The following is a 23,677-nucleotide window of genomic DNA, read 5'->3' as shown; positions in this document are numbered from 1 at the left end:
GTTGAGATGAGCAAATCAACTCAAATTAGTCGTGCTCTGAAAAAGAGTACCATCGAAGAAAGAATTGCTGCTCAAAAACCGCTTGATCCTACTTCATTAGCACAACGACTTTATGCACAACCAGTTACCAAAGTTCATCTTCCTCCTCTTGGTCAATTATCTAGCGGAACTGGACCAATACGACCATCGTCAACAAAGGGACAAAGGCCTTCATCCGGACCTCATTACTCTGTACCTGCTTTGCAACTAAGTCAACCTAAACTTGCGCAAGCACAAATGAGCTCAAGGCAATTAACACTTGATTCAACTCGTGGACTTGGATCAATGTCGTCTCGTGGATTTCCTACATCACGCTCACTTCAACTTACTGGAAGAACCCCTCTGGGAACTGCTCGACTTGCACCACTTGAATCCACGACTTATCGAACACGTCAATCTTCACCAACTTCTCGTGCCTTGTCTTCTCAAAACACTTCACAAACTTTGGGAAATTCTTCACCAAATTCAATTTCTTCTTCTGACCGTCATGATTCTGCTTTATCAAATGAGCCGATTGATCGCAAAGAGGAAGATCAGTTGACACGTAGAAAAGGAGAGTATCATCCACAAACACAAATTGGGCAAAATGTTATAAATTTTGTGGAAAGCATGAAGAATTTTAAAACCAAGCTCGACTTTGTATATGCCAAACCAGGCTGCGGGCCGTTTGATTCGTTGAATCCGTATGATCTCATCATCATTTCATACAACGACATCGATCCAGACGACTATTACACGGTGTCCGCAAAAGGCGTGACGCATTTTTCGCACGGGAGTGTCGACTTCACGTCTCTGGAGGACTGGGAGCAGGAGCGCCACTTCTACAACCTGGTGATGAGCATCCAGACGTTCCGGGAGTACCGCATGTACCGCTCCTTCTGCGCGTGGGAGTCGTTTGTGCGGCGGAGGAGGATGCTCGAGGCACACAAGGCGCTCATCCAGACACACTTTCTCCACCAGCAGCCGCTCCGCGCTGCGCTCAGCCTCATCCGCGAGCAGTGCCTTGCCTTCAAAGACACCCGCATGTTCCGCGTGCAGCCGAGACACATCTACACGCTGGACGAGTTTGTGAGGGAGAGGGAGGAGCAAAGCGCGGTGTTCAGAAGGAAGCTGAGTGTGTTTGCGGAGCAGATCGTCGACTTTGTGAGCACTGCCTGCCACGACGTGATGGAGCTGAAGGGATTCCTCAAACACGAGTCAGTCAGCAGAGGAGTGACAAGAGCATTGAAACCGTCGCGTATTCAGCCTCTTTCATTGGGAGGAGGAGGAGGAAGTGGAAGTGGGGGAGCTGGTGGCAGCGGAGCAGGGCAAGACGGAGGAGCAGGAGGAGATGGCGGAGGAGAAGGCGGAGGGAAATCGCTGGAAGAAGCGTTGGCAGGTGAAATGAGTTACACGAAGATGGCAGCGCGACGACAGGAATGTATGCGCTTAACCAACTTCATCCGAGAGATCGACTTTATGTTGCTGGATGTGCTGCATCATCTTGTGCTGCAGGCGACATACGACCTGCTCGTTGCCCTGCAGCGCTGCGAAGGAGCACAAATGCCACGGCCGCCTGTGATGGACTCACTCGCAAAGGTGAAAGAGGTGCTAATCAGAAGGCGCAATGAGGAGGAGTCGGAGATGCTGAAGGAGCAGATTGTGAGGGAGAAGATGGAGGAGGAGAAGAGGAACCAGGCAGCTGGAGGGATGAAGAGAAGAAGCGCGAAGTCACGTGCTGTGTTGGAGCCGTTGGACAACAGAGGAGGAGGTGAAATAGAGAGAGGAAATGCTAATCTTTCTCCTTCTTCTGCCTTTTCTAATCCAAATGTTCCGAGCGAGCCTTCTTCTTCTTCTTCCTCTGGTCGTCCCTCAAGCAGAGGAAGGCCTGGGCCAAGGCGGATGGGCTCAGCGAAGCATTTGCAGCCACTTCAACAGCCTCAATTCAATTCGAACGGAACATCTTCGTCTCGTCCAGGCACACCTTCATCAGCTTCTATCTCGGCTGCTGCTTCTTCTGCTTCAACAGCAAGGCAGTTGGCTCAACAACAACAACAGCAACAACAACAGATGATGATGCAGAAACAAGAACATGACAGAAATGCAAATGCTGGCAATTCACGTTCATCTCCACAGCGTCCGTTTGTGATTCCTTATTTCTCCACTTTTGCTTCTGAACCTGCCCCTCCGATTGTTGACGATGACATAACTTCTTCTTCTTCTTCATCTTCTTCATCTTCTTCATCTGCTTCTTCTGATGGAAATTCATCATCATCATCATCTTCTTCTTCTTCCACTTCATCAGACAACAACATCAACACCAATTCTTCCAGCTCAACATCTTCTTCTGAAGGCGAATTCGTCCCCCTTCTACGCACAAACCTGATTCTCCAGCCGAACGACGAAGGCAACGAGAACAGCCACCTCACCTCCACCGTCGCCTTCTCCCCGTCGTGTGACGAGATGGAGCAGTGCGTCTTAGACCAAGTCACCACTTTCCTTCTTGATGCTTGTTCTATCGAACGTCTCTTGCTCAATCCAAAGTTCCGCACTTACACGTCATTGGCGCTGAATGACTCGTCTTCGGCTTCTTCTGCTGCTGGCGGCGGAGGAAGTGGAGGAGGCGGGGTCGCATTAGCCAGTGCAGCAGGAGGAGGCAGTGGTGGAGGAGGAGGAGGAGGACAAGGCAGTGGAGTGGAGTCAATAGCACAGCTGATGGACGGAAGATGCCAAGACGACAGGCTCTTTGCAACACTTCGTTTGGAAATCAGACAAGCCATTTCGAGAGCATATTCGCGGTCGGTGAGGTATGCGAAGCTGTTTGTGCCGTTCATTGATGCGCTGAGAGGAAATATCACACAGAGAGAAATGATGGTGCTTACTGAATACTGCAAGATTAACAGCAGGAGATATGGAGATGATAGTTCAGAAGGAGAAGAAGGAGGAAATGAAAATAATAATAATAATAACAATAAGAATGGATCTCAGAATAAAGGAAGGAAGAGCGTGAATGGAGGAGAAGAGAATGGAAGGCAGGAAGAAGGAGGAGAAGGAGAAGGAGAAGGAGAAGAGGAGGAGGAGAAGCTGACGGCAGAGCAACTGGAGCAGATAGAGAGAGAAAGAGAACACCAATGGATGAAAGTGAGAGAAGACTTGCTTCTTTCTATCCCAACAGCCACTTCATCTTCATCCTCTGGCTCATCTTCTTCCTCTTCCGTCTCAGGCAGCTACGGCTCTTTCCGCTCTCTGCCTCCCTTTGCCTCTGAAAGTGTTCAGTTCATTCCTTCCCCCTTGTGGTTTGCCGACCAACTCGACCGCTATCAGGCACAGCTGAGTGACGTAGCAGCGATTGGCGAGTCGTTCCGTGTTGGTCCTTTGGAAATGAGCACACTGCCATTCAAAGAGACGCTTCTCCCGCCAATTAAAGAATGCATCCAGATGGTTCAAGATCTGCTGCCAACACTTGCAGGTGACTTGCGAACACACCTGTACAACGAGATGCGCAAGACGCAGCTGATTTTCTCGTCGCGGGCAGAGTCGGTGGAAGAGTATGCGGATGTGCTGTCGCATTTAGCCGTCGCTCAGAACGGGCAAGAGCAGGTGCAGTTCCGGTTTGACAACGTGATGGCGCTGTATGGGCAGATGCGGACACACGGGATTGAGATCAACAGCACCGACCAGGCAAACCTGCAGCTGTTTGAGAAAGGGCATACACAATTGAGAGTGCTTATTTTGCAGACGGAGACAGCTAAAGAAGAGCAATTGACTCATTTTGCGAACAAGCTGACGAAGAGATTGGAAGAGACACACAAAGAGATTTCTTCATTGAGAACACAAATAAACGACCCATCGCTTGTGCAAGTGCCAACAACAGGAGAAGAGGTCGATGAAGGATACTTCGATCAGATGAGGAAGCAGGTGATTGTGCTGCAGAAGAAAGTGGAGAAGATTGAGCAGACGGTTCAGAAGAACGCTGAGTACCAAGCGCTGTTCAATGTGAAAGAGGATAAATACGAAGATCTGAATTTAGCGAAGACAGAGTCTGAACTGCGTGTGCTTCTGTGGACGTCGATTGGAGAGTGGCAGCAGCTGATGCGCGGATGGAGAGAAGCTCCTTTCAGCACACTCAACCCAGACGAGATCAACATCACCACTGCGAAATATCAGAAGATCAACAACAGACTGGAGAGAGAGCTGCCTCCAAACAATGTTGTTCCGAAGGCGAAGGCGATGATTGTCGAGATGACACAGGCGTTTCCAGTCATCCTGGCATTGAGAAACAAAGATCTGAAGCCACACCACTGGGTGAAGATCAAAGAAGCTCTTGGTATTTCAACCGATGCGAATGAGAATGAGTTTACACTGCAATATCTGCTTTCCATTGGAGCGATTGAGAAAAGAAGTGAATTAGCACAAATTAGCGATGAAGCTTCGAGCGAAGCTGTTTTGACAGAGCTTCTGCACGGAGTGATTGACAAGTGGAACAAACTGGAGTTGCATGCCAAGCCATTCCACCAGGATTCGTTCCTTTTGGTGGAAGTGGACGATTTGATGAGAGAATTAGATGATTCTCAGGTGCAGCTGGCAACCATCAAGGGATCACGCCACGTTGGCCACATCAAAGAACAAGTGGACTTTTGGGTGAACAAACTGGCTCTGTTTGCCGAGCTGCTCGATTTGTGGCTGGGATTCCAGCAAAAATGGCTGTCGTTGGAAGTTGTGTTTGAAGGAGATGAGCTTCTTAAGGACTACTCCAAACAATTCCACGAATGCAACAAGTTCTGGCACGACTTCATGTCTGGTGTGAATGAGTACCCATCTGCACTGAGAGTGACCCAGCAGCCTGGCTTAGCTTCGATATTCAGACAGCACAACGCAACGATGGACGAAATACAAGTCGCGCTGAATGGACTGCTGAACACAAAGAGAAACGCGTTTGGAAGGTTCTTCTTCCTGCCAAACGACGATTTGCTGGAAATTCTGAAGGAAGGAAAGAACCCAATCAACGTAATGCCTTTCATGAACAAGCTGTTCGACAACATCAAAACATTAGATTTCTCATCACCTGAGGATGTAAGGAAGATGGAGATCATCGCAATGATATCCTCCGAAGGCGAAGTCGTATCGTTTGGAGACGAGAAAGTGAATCCTCGTTCGAAGCCAGTTGAAGTGTGGATGAAAGCTGTTGAGACGTCGATGACAAAGACGCTTCATTCACTCATGGGACAAGCATTGCGCGAACATGGCATGATGCCTCGATCACAGTGGATTCTTCAGACAAAAGCGCAGCTGGTGCTGGCTGTGTCACAGGTTGTCTGGACAGCACAGGTTGAGCAGGCGCTGAATGCAGAAAAGCCAATTGAAGAACTGAAGAAGCTGCAGCAGCGGTGCGAGCAGCAGCTGGAGGCGCTGACGGAGGTGGTGAGAGGCAAGCTGACGACTCTGCAGAGAGTGAGCGTAGGGGCATTGATTGTGGTAGATGTGCATGCAAGAGACATTGTGGAGGAAATGGTGCGTGATGGCGTGTCTTCAACGTCAGACTTCGACTGGCAAAAGAGGCTGAGATATTACTGGGAAGCTGTTAAGCCTTCAAAATCACTCAATGCTGCTGTTTCGCAGTTCGTGCAGCAGGCAGCAGGAATCAGCGGAGGAACGAAGAAAGGCAAGACAAAGAAGGACGCGTCTGGAGGCAAAGACACAGGGGAATATCAAGTGGCCATTCTGGAAGGAAACTGCTATGTGAGGCAGACCAACTCCACATTCAACTACGGGTTTGAATATCTCGGCTGTACACCTCGTCTTGTGATTACACCACTGACTGATCAATGCTACATCACTCTGACATCTGCGCTCCATCTCAAATTGGGTGGTGCTCCAGCTGGCCCTGCTGGTACAGGAAAGACAGAAACATGCAAAGATCTCTCAAAAGCAGTGGCGCGGCAGTGTATCGTATTCAACTGCTCTGACGGTTTGAATGTGGACACGATGGAGCAGATGTTCTCTGGAATGTGCCAAGCAGGTGCCTGGTTCTGCTTTGATGAGTTCAACCGTATCGATATTGAAGTGCTGTCTGTGGTTGCTCAGCAGATCAGAGAGATTCAGAATGCACTGCAGGCAAATCAGTCTCCGTTCAGCTTCCAAGGCACGATGATTCCTCTTAACCCGAACTGTGCTGTGTTCATCACAATGAACCCTGGATACGCAGGCAGAACAGAACTGCCAGATAACTTGAAGTCTCTTTTCAGGCCAGTTTCTATGATGATTCCAGATTATGCGCTGATTGCGGAGATTATGCTGTTCTCAGAGGGATTCAAGACAGCCAAATCTCTTTCACAGAAGATGACTCAATTGTACAAACTTTCATCCGAACAGCTTTCACAACAGAAACATTACGATTTCGGTATGAGAGCAGTGAAATCTGTGCTGGTGATGGCTGGCCAGCTTCGAAGAGACAATCCACATCTCACCGAAGACATTATCCTCATTCGTGCAATGAAAGAAAGCAACTTGCCCAAATTCCTTGCTGAAGATGTGCCATTGTTCCAGGCTATTGTTAGCGATCTGTTCCCAGACGTGGTTGTTCCTCCGAACGACTACGGTGAGCTGATGATGATGTTGCGCACTGTCTGCGAAGAGAGGCATCTTCAGCTGCTTCCTGACCAGCTGCACAAGACGATTGAGCTCTTTGACACACTTGGAGTGAGACACGGTGTGATGCTAGTGGGACCAACAAGAGGAGGAAAAACAGTCTGCAGAGATATCCTGGCTGAGTCGATGACACGTCTGAGAGAGGAAATCGGTTCTGCTGACCAGCGCTTCCAGACAATCATTCAAAAACAAATGAATCCGAAGGCGATTTCCATTGACGAAATGTTCGGTTGCTTCAGCGAGCTCACACAGGAATGGAAAGAAGGATTGTTATCATACTTTGTGACTTCTGTTGTGATGGACGATTCTCCCACAAAGAAGTGGATTCTGTTTGATGGGCCAGTCGATACACTCTGGGTTGAATCACTGAACACAGTGCTGGATGACTCTAAAACACTTTGCTTACCAAACAGAAAGCGTATCAAGCTGACACCAACTGTTTCTTTGCTGTTTGAGGTTGAGAATTTGGATGTGGCGTCGCCTGCCACTGTCTCTCGTTGCGGTATGGTGTACATCGATCCTATCAACCTGCCCTGGCGAGCTGCTGTGATGAGCTGGATCAATTCGCTCCCTCCAACCATTTGGGACGATGCCAGACGCCGTGCGTTGTACAATCTATTTGACTCGTTCCTTGACCCTCTGTTGGCTGCGACGGAAGAGATGAAAGAGAGCATCCATCAGCCGCGATTGAACAAAGTGCAGAACGTTATCAACATCATGAAGAGCCACTTCGTCCCAGCATTCGGCTTCATTCCAGTCTTTGATGTACAAAAATCACAGGACGAAGAAGACGAAGAAGGAGAAGTCGACAACGAACGCGCAAAAATGTCTGCGATGCTCTCTGCCATTGCAGCGGAAGGAAGCAACGGGCCAAAAGCCATTCACGATCTGGCTGAGTTTGAAGGCTGCCTGAGAACTCTGTTCTTCTTCGGTGTTGTTTGGGGGTTAGGAGGCTCTTTGCACGAAAGCGAGCACGAGAAGTTCGATGCAGCAGTCAGAAGAGGAATTGAGTCAGTATATTTGCCCGGTGTTGAGTCAGTGTTTGATGTGGTGCCTGATCCAGAAACGAGGAAGCTGACCACATGGGAGGTGCCTGAATACACATACAAGCCAGGAATTCCTTATTTCAACATTCTCGTTCCAACAATCAACACAATTCGATTTTCATATCTGATGGATGTTTTGATAGACACATCCACGCCAACTCTTCTTGTGGGAGACACAGGTGTAGGGAAATCAGTGATTGCATACGACTTGTTTGAAAGAACAAGGGAAAAGAAGTCGAGGCAGCCAGTTATTATCAACTTCAGTGCGCAGACCAACAGCAACCGAACTCAAGCGATGATTGAAAACAAGCTGATGAACAGAAGAGACCACTTTGCCGCTGCACCAGGAACGACCGTTGTTCTGTTCATTGATGACTTCAACATGCCTGCCCCAGACACATTCGGATCGCAGCCTCCGCTGGAGCTGCTGAGGCAGATGATCAGCACGGGCGGATGGTACGACAGAACCGCTTTGCAGTTCCGTGCCATCAAGGGAGTGGCAACGACAGCTGCGTGTGGGCCACCAGGTGGAGGAAGGAACAAAGTAAGCGAGAGACTGACAGCGCTGTTTACTCAGCTGTGCATCCCGCAGCCTTCAGAGAAGTTTTTGAATGTCATCTTCAACAGCATCTTGATGGGGTATATCACTGGACTGCCCTTCCAGCCAGGCATCAAGGAAACAGCACCTTCCATTGTAAGAGCATCGATCGATTTGTACAACTTTGCTCTCTCTGAACTGCGTCCAACGCCTTCTAAATCGCATTATGTGTTCAACTTGCGTGATTTGAGCAAAGTATTTCAGGGAATCATACAAGTGCAGCCAGATGGTTTGAAAGACGAAGAGTCATTTGCTCGTCTTTGGGCACACGAATCACTCAGGGTGTTTGCAGATCGTCTGACTAATGATGATGACAGATTACTCTTCACAACCAGAATTTGCGAATTGGCGAAACAATATCTCAGAATCAACTGGAAAGTCGATGAAGTGTTTGGAAAGCGCATTGATCCAATGGCATTACGAACTCTTTCATCATCAGCCTCAGCTTCAGCCTCTTCTGCTGCTCCTCCTCAAACACCTTCACCCGCAAAGTCTAAATCACCAGCAGGCGGATTTACAGAGAAACAGCCACCACTTGCGCTGTGGTCAGATCTGGGCAAGATGAATTCTGATGATCGTCCGTATGAAGAGATCACCGACTTGGGCAAGCTACAGACACAGTTGGGACACGCCCTGGCAGATTTCAACTTGGAGTGCATCACACGAAAGACGAAGGAAATGGATCTTGTCTTCTTTATGGAGGCAGTGGAGCACATTGCCAGGATCACTCGTATTATCAGACAGCCTCGCGGAAATGCTCTTCTTGTGGGTGTTGGTGGCTGTGGAAAACAGTCACTTACTCGTCTTGGTGCGTTTATTGAAGGATATGATTGCTTTGAGATCACACTTGCAAAGAACTATGGAACGCCAGAATTTCGAGAGGATCTGAGGAAGCTGTATGATATTGCCGGAGTTGAAGGAAAACCTGTTGTGTTTCTGCTGAGCGATGCACAGATTGTACAAGAATCGTTCTTGGAAGATATAAATGGAATCCTCTCGAGCGGAGAAGTACCCAACTTGTATGATGCACAACAAAGAGAGGCAGCCATCTCAAAGATGCGTCAATGCGCGAAAGAAGGAGAAAGTGTACCCGAAGCTCCAGATGCAGCAATGCAATATCTTGTGCAGAGAGTGAGAGACAATCTGCACATTGTGCTATGCATGTCTCCTGTTGGTGACTCCTTTAGAAGACGCTGCAGAATGTTCCCTTCACTTGTCAACTGCTGCACAATCGACTGGGTCGCCAACTGGCCAGGCACTGCACTGAAGTCAGTGGCGCTTCGGTTTATTGAAGATTCACCTCAACTTGGCGGAGACTCGATTGCTGATCAAGTGGCTGAGATGTGTGTGAGAGTGCATTCATCTGTTGAAGAGGCATCTGACTTGTTCTTCCAGGAGATGAAGAGAAAGACATACATCACTCCAACTCTGTTCCTTGAGCTGATAACTCTCATGTTCCGTTTCTTGAAAGAGAGAAACGATGCATTGGATGAAAGAATTGCAAAATACGAAAATGGCTGCAACACATTGACTGAAACAAAGAAATCTGTTGCTGACATGCAAGAAGAGCTGAAGAAGATGGAACCCATCTTGCACGAGCAACATGAACAAATTCAGCAGCTGATGGAGAAGATTCTAAAGGACCAGACGCAAACCGCAGAGATCCGTGCGACTGTCACAGCAGAAGAGGCAGTTGTGCGTGTGGAAGCAGACAAAGCTAAAGCGCTTGCCGACGACGCGCAAGTTGAGCTCGACAAAATCATGCCAGTTTATTTAGAAGCAAACAAGGCGCTGGAGTCACTCTCAAAGGCAGCTGTGACAGAAGTGAAGACGTTTGCGAATCCACCTGAGGCTGTGAAGAGAGTGATGACTGCTGTGTGCATCCTGTTCAACAAGAAACCCGACTGGGACAATTCTCGGCAGCTGCTGAGTCAGGCGAACTTCATCCAGATGCTGGTGAACTACGACATCAACGAGATCGATGGCGCAATGGACAAGAAGATGCGCCCATTCATCGAAGACCCCGAGTTCAAGCCAGACAAAGTGGAGTCTGTTTCAAAGGCTGCTGCAAACATCTGCCAGTGGATTGTGGCCATTGTGGAGTTTGCGCGTGTCAGTAAGATAATCGAGCCAAAGAAGCAGGCAGCGAAGGAGGCACAGGACAAACTGGCTGATCTGACAGCGAAGTTAGCAGTGAAACAGAAGCAGCTGGCGGATGTGGAGGCGGCACTGGCAGCGCTGAAGAACCAGTTCGATACAAAGAAAGCAGAAAGCGCGGAGACAGAAAATATGATTGCACAGACGGAAAGAAGATTCCAGAATGCAACACAATTGGTGTCTGCACTTGGGGATGAAGGAGAAAGATGGGCTGCTTCATTGGAACAGGCAAGAGCAGAGAAAAAGCTTGTTTTGGGCGATTCATTGCTATCAGCTGCTTGCTTAGCATATATCGGTCCATTCACAGCATCATACAGACACGACTTGATCGAAGGGTGGATCGAAGACTGCAATGAGCTTGGAATTCCTGTGAATGCAGACTTCCAACTAGAGAAAGTGCTATCTTCTCCAGTGCAAATTAGAGATTGGGAGATTCAGAGCCTGCCATCTGATCCACTTTCAGTGGAGAATGCTGTGATGGTCTCACAGACACGCCGGTGGCCTTTGATGATTGACCCACAAGGGCAGGCGAACAGATGGATCAGAGAGAAAGAGAAAGAGAGGAAGATACGTGTGATGCGGCCTGGTGAGCCAAACTTCCTGAGAACATTGACAAATGCCATCAGAGTTGGACAGCCTATCCTGCTGGAAGATGTGGGAGAGACACTTGATCCTCAGCTGTCTCCTCTTTTGCTTCAACAGACGGTGAAACAAGGCGGAAGAACAATCATTCGCCTGGCCAATCAGGATGTTGATTACAATCCACAGTTTTATCTGTACATCACCACAAAACTGGCCAATCCTCATTATCTTCCTGATGTCTCAATAAAAGTCAGCATCATCAACTTCACAGTCACATCACAAGGTTTAGAAGACCAGTTGCTTGCAGATGTTGTCAGGAACGAGAAAGCTGAGCTGGAAGAAGCGAAAGACAAACTTGTGCGCGACATGGCAGCCGATGCGAAGCTGCTTGTTCAGACCGAAGCGAAAATCCTGGCGCTGCTGAAAGGAACCACAGTGCAGACGCTTCTGGACGATCTCTCTCTGATTGAGACGCTTGAACAGTCAAAGAAGACATCAACAGAAATTATGGAGCGTGTGAAGGATGCTGAAGTGACAGAACAGCAGCTGATGGCAGCAAGAAATGAGTATCGCCCAATGGCAATCCGCGGCTCTGTGCTCTATTTCGCCATTGTGGATCTTGCGCAGCTGGATCCGATGTATCAGTACTCTCTTCAGTACTTCAAGAACATCTTTGGTTTGTCATTGACTCAGACTCCTCCTTCACCCACACTCGAAGAAAGACTGAAATCGCTGATAGACGCACTCACGGAGCTTATCTACACGAACATCTGCAGAGGGCTGTTTGAGAAGCACCGGCTGCTCTTCTCGTTTGTGATGGCTGCGCAGATCAGAAAACGCGATCAGACGATTTCGCCGAAGGAGTGGGACGTGTACATGAGAGGGCCCACACTCGCACTTGCATCAGTAGGCACAACAAATGCCTCATCCACACAACAAAGAGCACATCCTCTGCCTCCATCGTTTATGCCTCCATCGACAGCTGCTGCGGCGTCTGGTTCATCTGCCTCATCTTCTACTTTGACAGCGTTTCCGTTTGAAGGAGAGATCGACTGGAAGTGCTGGACAGAGCTGACAATGTTGGATCTCCACTGGGACGAGGTGTATGGAGGCATCTGTGCTGCAATGACAGAATCTGAAGAATCAATTGCTGCATGGAAGGAATGGCTGAACCAGCCAACACCGACTGCCTCTATGATACCATCTGCTTCACACCAAGTGAAGTGGAACGACTTCCAGCGGCTGCTGTTTGTGAGGGTGATATCTCCTCGCTCTCTGACTGTCTGTACGATGGAGTATGTGCGAATCACACTCGGTGACACATTCATTCGCTCTCCTGCAATGGATCTCGAAAAAGCTCATAGAGACTCGTCTCGCTCCACACCAATCATCTTCATCTTGTCCACAGGTGCTGACCCAACACAGCATGTTGTGCGGTTTGCGCAGTCGAAAGGATTCGAAGATCGGCTGCAGCTTCTGTCACTTGGGCAAGGGCAAGGGCCAATTGCTGTGCAGATGCTGAAGGAGGCAGCTATGAAAGGCTCGTGGGTGTTCCTGCAGAACTGCCATTTGGCGGCATCGTGGATGCCTGAGCTCGAACGCATCTGTCTTTCGTACCAGACAAATGAAGGAGCACCGTCTAACACGAACTTCAGACTTTGGCTGAGCGCAATGCCAACTTCTGCGTTTCCTATTGCTGTGCTGCAAAATGGTATTAAGCTTACAAATGAACCGCCAAAGGGTGTTCGTAACAACATTCTGAGATCTCTGAGGACTCTTTCGCCAACGTTGTATGAACAAGGCTGCCCGAAACAGCAGTTTGTGTGGAGAAGATTGCTGTTTGGCCTTGCTTTCTTCCACTCTCTTATTCAAGAAAGACGAAAGTATGGTCCGTTGGGATGGAACATCGTGTACGAGTTTAGCGACAGCGACTTTGAAGTTTCAGTCAATCACTTGAAGATGTACTTGAATGATGCTGCCAACATTGACGATACAACATCCTCAAAGAAAAAGAAAGAAGGAGAATCTGCTTCTTCTTCCTCAGCAACTCCATTGACTTCTGGAGTGAGTGTGGATGGACACACAATTCCGTGGAAAGCACTCAAATACATGACAGGCATTGTGAACTATGGAGGAAGAGTGACAGACGATTGGGACAAAAGGACATTAGGAGCTATGCTCAGTCGTTTCTACACAGAAGAAATTGCATTCAAAGATCCCTTCAATCTCGGCTCTACCAACCCGAACAGCGTCAATCACGACAGATACATCATCGACGATCTGAAGACATACACTGAGGCAATCGAATTTGCCGATCAATTCCCATCGACCGAAGATCCGTCTGTGTTTGGAATGCACGACAACGCAGAACTTCAGCTGCAGCTGACAGAAGCAAGCAGAATTATTCAGTCGATCGCTCTGATGCAGCCAAGACGCGCATCATCAGGTGGAAGCAATGCTGCAGTCTCCAAGAAGAAGAAGAAGAAGAAGACAGCAGCAGCTGCAGCAAATGCACAAGAAGGCGAAGGAGAAGACAAAGAACAAACAGAAGAAAAGAAAGAGCAAAAAGGAAAAGGAGAAGAAACCAAAGAGGAAGAAGAAGAAAAAGAAGAGAAAGAAGCACCAGCTGGTCGTTCATCCGATGATGAAGTTTTGGAAACAAGCAAAGCAATTCTCAGCAAACTGCCTCCGCTTTTGGAGAAGAGCGAAGCTATTCCTGGTGTTCTTCCACAGCTCACATCGTCAGCATCAAGCGCTGCCCTTCCTGAACTGAGCAATTCAGAAGATGGAACTCTCATAGAAGACGCAACAGAAGCAGCTCCGCCTTCTTCTCTTTCGATTGTGCTGTCACAGGAAATGGTCAGGTTCAACAACCTCCTCAACGTTATTGTTGCTTCACTGAGAGAACTGGAGAGAGCAATTGCGGGGCTTGTTGTGATGTCCCAGGCGATTGAAGATGTATACAACGCAATTCTTGCAGGCGTTGTGCCAACCGCTTGGGCAGACGCAGCTTATCCTTCTCTGAAGCCATTGGCCTCGTGGGTGGACGATCTCTGTGACAGAGTTGCCTTCTTCCGCACGTGGCTGACCAAAGGCATGCCAAACTGCTACTGGTTCAGCGGGTTCTTCTTCCCGCAGGGCTTCCTCACCGCCATCCTGCAGACATACGCCAGGAAGTACAAGTACCCCATCGACACCCTCCGCTTCAAGTTCCAGGCGCTGAAGGAGCCAGCCGAGGCGATCACAGCACCGCCATCTGACGGGGTGTATGTTCATGGCCTGTTTATGGAGGCTGGGCGGTGGGACGACAACGAGATGAAGCTGGCAGAATCGCGCCCGGGTGAAATGTATGCGACGATGCCTGTGCTCCACTTCCTGCCTCAGAAGGGATACACTCCGCCGCCAACACTCTATGCAGCTCCTTTGTATAAGACAGGCGCGAGATATGGTGTGTTGTCAACAACAGGGCATTCAACGAACTTTGTGACTGCAGTGACACTGCCGACGTCTGAGCCACCTCAACATTGGGTGCTGAGGGGAACTGCATTGCTGTGCCAGCAGAACGAATGAAAAGGGAATTTGTAAAAATTATTGGAATTCTTGAAATTTTAATGATTTTTTTAAAGAAAAGCGGAACTTCTCATATAAAAACAATTCTTGTGTTGTTAAATTCATTCACATTCACTTCTTCTCTCTTTCTGTATTTAAGTTGAAAAATCTGAAAAAGATTTGTTGAAAATTGTTCTTTTGATGCAAATCTGGATTTTTGAATTTTGTTTTGTTCACAAACACTCCATTCATCTCACAGCCTTTTTTAATCATTTTTTGCTTCAATTTCAACTGGAATATTCTCATTCTTTCTTTATAATTCATCTCACGTTTCGAACTCTTCAAGTCAAATCATTTTCTTACCAAATAATATTTCTTCACTTTTTTTTTATAATTGTTTTTAATTGAGAAGATGGGGTAATAATTCATTTAACAATTGTTATTATTCAAAATATTCAAACAAAATTTCAGTTTCAAAGTTGAGATGCCTCAGAAAAAGAAGATAAATTACAAAATATCCAACAATGAAGGTAATAAAAATAGAAATGAATTGAAGATAAAGCGTTCAATTGTATATAAATAATGATACAAATAATCATTTTATAATCAACCAACAAAAAAAGAAAAAATACACATTTTCATCAAAAAGTCCAAAATAACAAAGAGCCGATTGCTCACATCTTAAACTCCTCTGCCTTTTCCGTTTTTTCCGTTTTTTCTGTCTCTCTCTTTTCCTCTTCTTTTTTAGACTCTCCAACTGACAAAGTGTCCGGCTCCTCATAAGTCGAAGCCTCATCCAAATCCATCTCAATTTGAGTGGGCTGCTTTTTCGGTGCCCTTGGAGCAGATGTTTTGTTCATCCCCATGTTTCTGTATCGAATATGCGCACTCTCTTTCCTCTTCTTCCAGATGATGAAAATTACAACTGCTATGATTCCCCCTACAACCAGAACAGAAAGAACTGCGATGACAACAGAAGCAGCTGTTGATATCTTCTTCTTCGAATCATCAACTTCCATATCTTCCCATGGAAACTTCGGAATCAGCTCGCACTTCTTCGTCTCACTGCTCAGATAATACCCATCTGCACACCTTGCAAACACACATTTTGTTTCATCAAACGTGTTTGTGCTTGCATTGCAGGGCCTTCCCCACACCTCGTTTTCTCTGTGTCCCTCAGCATTGGCACACTCATAATGCGTCTCCTTCACCTGCCATTCAAAGCAGCGGTCGAACACTCCTTTCACTCTCTCGCTGAGCAGCACTCGTCCTTCGTCTTCATCGTCGTCCGGAGATGGATAGAAGTTCAGTGTGACGTCTGGATCGCATATTTTGAACTCTAATGAGTCATCAGGCGTGCTGCTGTCGTGGCTGTGCTGATTTGTGATGGTCATCGTCAGCTTCGCAGTCTTTCGGAGAAACGGAGAAGGAAGGGCTGATCTGGTTTTGGGAAAAGATGAATTGGATGAAAGAAGGGAAGATGAAATGGAAGATGCTCCAAGCAGAGGAGAGAAGTTGTGTGCTGATTGACTGGATGAGATGGAAGAAGAAGAAGAAGAAAGTGAAGAAGAATATGAATTAGAAGCCTCTTCAGCTGAACTCGATTCTTTTGCTGACTGTTTAAGAACACTCTCAAACTCATCAGAATCCAGCACATAGCCCGCTCCCACCGAAGCCAAGTCCAGCGGAATTCCTTTGTTCAGCGGATCTCCCCCAAAAGACACCATCTTTGCCAAATGCAGCTCTCTCATGTGCTTCACAACCAGCGTGCAGACAGAGCCGCACATCGAGTCTGTCAGAACGATGATGTTGTTCGGGTCAAACGGGCGCTTGTTCTTCCATAGCCAGTTCATCGAGTTGAGCACATCCGGAAACGGATCGACTTTGTCGTAGTTGATCGAGAACGTCTTTGTCCACTGCCTGCTGCGGGTGACGCCTTGTCCGCTTTCTGTCTGCTCTACTTTGTTCGCAAACACATCGCCTGCGTCGAGCATGGTGAACGTGTCGGTCAGCTGCACCCCGTTCTCCTTCCGCAGCTTCTCCATCGCCTTCGCATTCAGCTCTGTATTTGGTATATCAACAGCACCATAGACTGGATAGACAGAAGGAAACAGCATCCGCAGCATGCCGTTGCCCAGCGCCACGTCGTCACCGTCGCAGCTCGTCAGGTCGATGATCAGCTTCGCCACGTTGTCCTGCTTCAGCTTGTTGAGCGTGTCGGCTATGCCCTTTGCCAGCTCTTTCCGCTGGATCTCATCTTCAGACTGAAATGACTCAATAGACAGAATGCCGATGTTGGTGTCGCTCACTTTGTACCCGCGGATCGTCGTCCCGTTGTGGATAACAGTGTATTTGGGAAGATCGTTGCCAAGCGCTTTTGTTTGTGATTGCTTCGTTTTGTTTGATGGGATTGTGCTTTGCGATGTGATCCGGTTGAAACGCTCTTCACGAATTAAATCAAAAACAGTTGGTATTTTTGCTCTTTTATTTGTTTTCTGATTTGCCTTTATAACCTTATTATGATCATCGCGTTGATTTTCCTTGTTATTTTTCAAAATTTCTTCTTGTTCTTTCACTTTTCCATTTTTAAACGCTTTTTCTTTTTCAGCATCTTTCATTGGACATAACTCCTCAATATCTTTAACATCAACTGTTGAGAAACCAAAGAACGAAACTACCGTCTCCTTTGCTTCTTCTTCAAGGTCATCATCGTTTTCAAGGTACCACACAGTAACACTGAAACTCGGTAAACTTGGGAATAAAGACAAAGGCCTTGTCGACCAGTATTTTGCAATAGCATAATTTAATCTTCCGCCTGGTGTTCTCGAAAACGGAATATTTTCATCTGCCCACTTTGCAATTGTTTCTAGTGCTGTTTCTTTAGTGTTTTCATCTTCATCTTGAATCACAATTCTGGTTATAATTTTATTCACCAATTGAGGCTGTTGATATTCACTAATTGCTTTATTCGTAATTCCAGAAAGGGAATGCTTAACAAATCGTAATATTGGTTTCTTTGAAGAATTATTAATGTCGGTTTCGACTGACAAACCAAATGGGAAAATCCATGAAAACGGTTGGGTACAAGGAAATTGAACTTGAGTATTTCCGTCTCTCATTTTTCTCAAAACTTCTGCAACTTCCGTATAAAATGGAATTATCCTATTATACTTATTTCCTTGAATATCCTTTAAACCTTTAATGATATCAACTGATTGATCTTGAAATGGAGAAGGCAAATTAAGGAGTTTGTCACGATAGGCGTAGCTTTCAAAATATGTAAGTATATCATTTACCAAAACATCATTTTCATTCTTTTCTTCGTTTACCTAATAAGCCACATGAATCAAAAGTATTCGTATATGAGAGTGAATATTATAAAAATTTTTAAAATAAGTTCATAACTACACACGGTAAGCATATTTAAACAGTTTGTAACGTTGTAATGTCGCACTAAAAGTCGTTGACTTATATCACATTTAAACTGGCAACATGCATACGTAAATAAAAAAGTAAATATTAACATAATTCAAGTACAATAGGGAAGTTTGATCAAACGTTATTTTCTGCAAGCAATATCTTTATAAATAGAAGCTTTTAATTTATAGGTATATTAATTTGTTTATGTATATATTTTTTTATTTGTTCTATTTTAATTACACATAGTTAAATTCATTAACTCTTCTTTATTTAAGCATTTGTGTAAAGTTGGTTTTCCTTCTTCATCATTGATGAGTCAAAACAAAAACAAAACAAAAGTGCCTTATCGCAATCAAAATGGAGTTCTAACCACACCGTTTTATTCTTCTATCTCCTTTAATAGAACTCCATCAATAATCACTTCTCACATGAAAGTACATAAAAGGGAAGAGAAATTTTGCGTTGTAGAAGCTCAAGATGGAACGAAATTAGTTAGGCCTAAACGTCCAATAAATTCTATAGTGAAAGCTCCACTTGGAATGCTTGATCTTGCCACTCCAGTTGAAAGCGATCATCCAATACAGGGGGGACTTCCTGACCACAGATACAAGCCAAGAGTTACAGCAGCAATGGTGCAAAGATACGAAGAGAGGAAACGGAGGCAAGCTGAGCTGTCAAAAAAACAATCAACAGCAATTATTAACATTCAACCCCAATCAGTGAAAGAGGAAGATATTAAAAAAGCTGATACATCCATAGCTGAAAACGAATTTCATAAAGAAGATGAACAAAACAACGATTTAAACGAAGAAATAACAAATAAAAGAACGGAGAGACCTTCTTCAGCATCGTCCACTGATTTTCATCAACCTGAAACCTCATCAAAATTTGCTACAAATGAAAATTTTCATCATTCCGAAGAACAAAAAGAAGAATTTCCAAAAGATGAAGAAGGAACAAAGAATCAAGAAGATTCATTTCGAACAGAAACAGAACCTGTTCAACAGCGAGGATACATGGCGCTTATGGATGAGTTTTCTCTGCATCACATTGTTATGAAAAAGGGAAGAACTGTCATTAACACTCCTGAATTCGAGTCCTTTGCCCGCACATACAAAGATTACTGGTCAAGAATCAACGAGGCGTTGATCCAATTCGAGGACTGGGCGGAAGATAATGCATTGGACCTTCTGTTTGTCGATGGAAAGAAGATTGCTGATTTTGCTCTAAGCGAATGGTTTGTTCTTTCATCGCCAAGTGCCTTGACTCCTTCTTCTTCCTCTTCCTCTTCCTCTTCCACATCAACAGTCACTTCACCTGCTTCCTCTCCTTCATCTGCTTCTTCTCAGCTTCAATCGTCTCCTGCAACACATCGTTCCGCTCGCATTGAATATGCCCGTCTGAAAGAAGAGCAAATGCTGAGCTGCCTTGTGAACATCGATGCAGTGCAAGCGTGTCTGAGGCAGCCTGGGCAGCGCTTCAAACAAGGAAAGAGAGAAGACAAAGCAGCCACGGCCATCCAGTCAGTGGTGCGGATGTGGCTGGCAAGGTGCCGATATCATCGAGAATCACCGAAAGGAAAGGCAGCTACAGTCATTCAAAGAAGGTGGAAGACATTTCAGACAAGACAATGGTTCCTGCAAAAGCTGGAGGAGATACAAGCAGAGCGGGAGGAGAAGTGTCTGGAGTTGCAGAGAAAGCTGTGCGAAGAATGGGACATTGTCAAGCAGAGCAAACGAGTTCACATTCATCTGCCATCACTGGGCTGGGACGAACGAATTAGGCGTTCAATAGACACGCACAAACCTGTTGATCTAAAGCTTGTGAAGAACATTGACATTTCACCTGAGCTTCTTTCTCAATCACAATACTCTCAGTCTTTGACTACAGATCCCACAAATCCCTCCATTTCATCCTCTTCGTCCTCTCCTTCTTCTTCTTCTCATTTCAACTCCTCAGCTGAAGAAACACTGTTCCATCTTTTCCCATCTCTCGAGAACGGAGAGCTTTCGCGGCTGGTTGATCTTTCTGATCCGAATGTGGATGTTGTGTTTGTGTCTCCTGTGGAGCTGCCGGCAGACGTGGTGGGGTATCTGAAAAAGCTTCTTGTGGCAGGGGCAGCGCAGCAGTCGTCTCTTCGCTCGGCACCTTCTTCTTCTTCGTCTTCTTCAACAGGAGCAGCACGCCGATCAACTTCGCCATTCCGGAGGCGGAGAAGTGAAGAGAAGAAATCTTCAGAGAATGAGCAGCCATCATCTTCATCAGCGCCTGCGATTGACCCTTCGGATGCGTCGGCTGTGGCTGCGTCATACACGTCGGCAGGAGCGATGGACGATATCGAGAGGCGGCTGCGGATTGTGGTACCAGAGGCGGCTGGGGTGTATGGGCGGCACATGCCACTGTCGCTGCAGCTGCTGCTGTCGCCGCGGGCGCTGCAGACGCTGCGGGGATATGTTGTGGCTCGGCGGGCGGTGCTGTATGGGGGTGTTGCGTGTGCATACGATGTGGCGCTTTCAGCGATGCTTTCGGTTCCGCTGGTGGCACCGCTTCCTTCGCTTGCAGCGTCGGTGGGCACGAAGTCGGGGAGCAAGCGGATCTTTGCAGCGGCAGATGTGAATGCATTCCCGTCGATCTACGATCTGTTTGACCCGTCGCTGCTGCCGTCGGCGATAGCGCGGCTGGTGTCGCGATCGCCGCAGTCGAGGCGTGTGGTGGTGAAGCTGGACGATGAAGTGATGGGGCGAGGGATTGCAGTGTGTGAAGTTGGGGGGATTGTGGAGAAAGGGTTGGATGCTGCGGGGCTGAGGATGGAGGATGTGGTTTTGTCACCAGCAGCTATTGCGCTGGCTGTGCTGGAGGAGCGGGAAGAGGCAGAGGAAGGAGAAAAGGGAGGCAAAAATGGAGAAGAAAAGGGAGAAGAAAAGGGAGAAGATGGAAGGAGAGAGGGAGGTGATGGGAATGAGGAGAAAGGCGGGTATCCGACAGCTCACAGAGAGTTTGTGGAGAAAATCAAAGAGAACCAGGGGAAGCTGGAAGAAGCGATGGCACCGCTGGTTGTGGAGGCGCTTGGGCTGAGTGGGCTGAGGTTTGTGAAGGCAGAGACTGAGGTGGGTGCAGACAAGCAGTATTCAGTTGAACCAGAAGTGTGCAGTTCTTCTCCATCTGATGGCATCCAACAGGAGAACAGGAGAGCAGAAGAAGAAGCAGCAGACGGGTCTTTGGGTTTAGCTTCAGATGGAAGAGAAGAAAATGTGGGGAAAGATGAGGAACATGTGGAAATGTCTGCGAATGATTTGGGGATGAATGAGGAGTCAGGGAGAGAGGGTGGTTCCATTGATTTGGAGAAGGAAGAGGAAGAAGAAGAAGAAGAGGGGCAGATTCTGGATGTGGAATCGCTGCTGAGTGTTCCTGCGCACCCGGAGTGTGTGACGCTGGTTGACGAGAGTGCGTATGGGAGCTGGCGGGACTATCTGGTGACGATGACGGTGACGGGGGCGCTGGTGGAGCTGTGTGCGGAGCGGGAGCGGATTGTGGGGAAGCCTGTTGTGGAAGGGATGATACAGCCGGACGGGACGATGAGCATCACGTTTATTGGGGAGAGGCTGTTTGGGAGGAGAGAGAAGAGAAGAGAAGGGGGTGTGGGTATAGGTGTGGGTATGGGGGTGGGTGGAGGTGGATGTTTGGCATCGGATGGAGTGTCGTTGCATTTGAGCTCGGACAGGCAGAGAGAGAGGATGGACGAGTTTGTTGCGATAGGGGCGGTTGTGCCGCAGGAAAGTGTGCCGTCGATCGCTCTGCGGGATGCGACGTATGCGATTGGGCAAGTGTGCCACGGGAAAGGGATGATTGGGGTGTTTAGTGTTTCGTATTGTGTGTTTGTGGACGAGTGGGAGTCGCTGCGGATGTGTGCGGTGGATCTTTCGGTGGGCCCGCTGGCAGCGTCGTCGGCGTTCCGGTGGATGTCGTATCTGCTGCAGGGGGGCATCGAGATTGCGTCTGGAAACTACCTCCTTCCGCGCCGCGGCGGCACTGCTGCTTTGCATGTGCGTGCTCCGTCCTCTGATTCTGCGCATTCTGCCTGTGCTCGGCCTCAGGGCTGTTCGAGCGGAGCACACAGGTCGACCTCGCCGCGCCAGGTGGCAGGTGTGCAGAGAGTGTCTCCTCAGGCGGTGTGTGGCTCAGCAAGCGCCTCTGCACAGGCGTGTGCCTGCCTCTCTCCAGCGGCGACACGCAGCTTTGTGATAGTGCAGCCGTTCTACCAGCCGGAGCTGTCGCGTGTGCCGCACGGGCAGTTCTTTTCGAACTGCCGGGAGCACAACATCACGTTTGACTTTGAGGGGAAGTGCGGTGTTCTGTTCCAGCTGGCCGGGCATCTCATTGCGGGGGTTGTGGGGTTTGTTGCGTGCGAGCGGTCGGTGGAGCTTGCGGCGCGGACAGCAGCGCGAGCGCTGGAGACGGTGGCAGTGCAGATGCTGCACTGTGCGTTTGTTTCTGCGCTGAGCTGGGAAGAGAAGAAAAGGATGGAAAAGCGGGTGTATGGAGAGAACGGGGCTGTGGCAAGAGGGACGGCGCTGGGGAGGCTGGCTGGGCTTGGGGGTGGGCTTGTGAAAAGCGCGCGAGAGAAAGGAGACTTGGCAAAGGCTGGTCTTAACGACCGGTCGCGCATCGGCGCTGCAGTTCCTCTGAAAGTTCCGTTTGGCCAGCTTCAAGTTTGCTTTCTTTTCTTATTTTTCTTTCTTTCTTTGAAATTGTATTATTATTGTTGTTGTTGTTTATCTTTTTTATTTTTATCTTTTTTTCATTTCCAGAGAGCAATAAATGGAATTTGGCGTTTTCTCGAGATGAAAGATGAAGAGAGAATGAAACAGAGCAATGCCATGCGGAATCAGGAGAGATGAAGGCAAGAAAGCGAACAATTCATACGAATCATTTGTTTTTTTTTTTTACAAAATGTTTCAAAGCCGAATGCGGGGAAATGCATTTCATTTCATGTAATAATTTTTGTGAAATTTCTTTCTATTCATTCATTTCCTTTTTTTTTCATGACATTTCATTTTCAAAATAAATAAATAAATAAAGCGGAAGCGTAACACCTTTGCACAAAAATATTCATATTTTTAGGTGTGTTTCTCATTATGATTTTTTACTAAAAAAAGTTAACGAACCATTGTTTGGATGCTTTGATGAATTAATATTGAAACGAAATTTTTTGCTTTATAAATTTTGTTCCACGCAAAATTTTCTTTTATTTTTCTTAATTTTTTTTTCTTTGTGTCTATTTTTCTTGCATGAGAATGTTAGATTAACAATGATAAGGTTGTGGAAAAAGTTTGGAGCAAATCTTTGTTTTTTTCATAAATGCAAAAATAATGCCCCTATAAATGGGGCAAAATTCGAACATTTATGAATAAAATAACTATTTGATCCAGATTTTTATGTTATCATTTCATTACAAGTCTTTCGCTCTCAGGCTTAAAAACACATAGAAAAATTATGAAATAGAAAAAATAATTAGAAATTATTGAGTGGAACGAAATTCATAAAGCAAAAAAATTCATCTCAAATGTGTTTGGTTGTGAAACATAATTTCCTCGTTGCCAAAAGAGCAGAAGAGCTTAAAAAATATAATTTTGAATCTTTTTGAGGCAAATGCGCGAAC

The 23,677-nt window shown here is 46.9% G+C and overlaps 3 protein-coding genes across 3 annotated transcripts; 2 read left to right on the top strand and 1 right to left on the bottom strand.

The window, feature by feature from the left end:
* Nucleotides 1–6: 6 nt before the first annotated feature.
* Nucleotides 7–14,619, top strand: MONOS_11940 (dynein haevy chain 9, inner dynein arm 5; the record flags this gene model as incomplete). Its single annotated transcript, XM_067864518.1, has 2 exons — nucleotides 7–11,831; nucleotides 11,883–14,619. 2 exons carry the CDS (start codon nucleotides 7–9, stop codon nucleotides 14,617–14,619), a joined length of 14,562 nt encoding a protein of 4,853 aa, XP_067735447.1.
* Nucleotides 14,620–15,022: 403 nt separating this feature from the next.
* On the bottom strand, nucleotides 15,023–18,138 carry MONOS_11939 (uncharacterized protein). The gene is made up of 2 exons (XM_067864516.1): nucleotides 18,011–18,138; nucleotides 15,023–17,927 (listed from the first exon to the last, which is right to left on the bottom strand). The coding sequence occupies exons 1-2, from the start codon at nucleotides 18,122–18,124 to the stop codon at nucleotides 15,273–15,275; spliced, it is 2,769 nt and encodes a 922-aa protein (XP_067735446.1). The 5' UTR covers nucleotides 18,125–18,138; the 3' UTR covers nucleotides 15,023–15,272.
* A 308-nt stretch (nucleotides 18,139–18,446) lies between these two features.
* MONOS_11938fu15691 (putative IQ calmodulin-binding motif protein) lies at nucleotides 18,447–22,916 on the top strand (the record flags this gene model as incomplete). The annotated part of the gene is made up of 2 exons (XM_067864515.1): nucleotides 18,447–22,727; nucleotides 22,827–22,916. The coding sequence occupies 2 exons, from the start codon at nucleotides 18,447–18,449 to the stop codon at nucleotides 22,914–22,916; spliced, it is 4,371 nt and encodes a 1,456-aa protein (XP_067735445.1).
* Between the last annotated feature and the right edge of the window lie 761 nt (nucleotides 22,917–23,677).

This window comes from Monocercomonoides exilis (assembly GCF_001643675.1).
Source record: "Monocercomonoides exilis strain PA203 chromosome Unknown scaffold3-2548433, whole genome shotgun sequence".
Taxonomy (NCBI): Eukaryota; Preaxostyla; order Oxymonadida; family Polymastigidae; genus Monocercomonoides; species Monocercomonoides exilis.
Note: the sequence above shows the minus strand (reverse complement) of the source record. Positions and strands in the feature narration are given on the sequence as shown.

Bases quoted from the DNA above. Each gene is read 5' to 3' on its own strand.
- MONOS_11939 (XM_067864516.1), bottom strand. From the start codon at position 18,124: ATGTTAATATTTACTTTTTTATTTACGTATGCATGTTGCCAGTTTAAA. The intron at 17,928-18,010 runs GTGTGTAGTTAT...GTGGCTTATTAG, and splicing joins ACTGTTTAAATATGCTTACC to GTAAACGAAGAAAAGAATGA.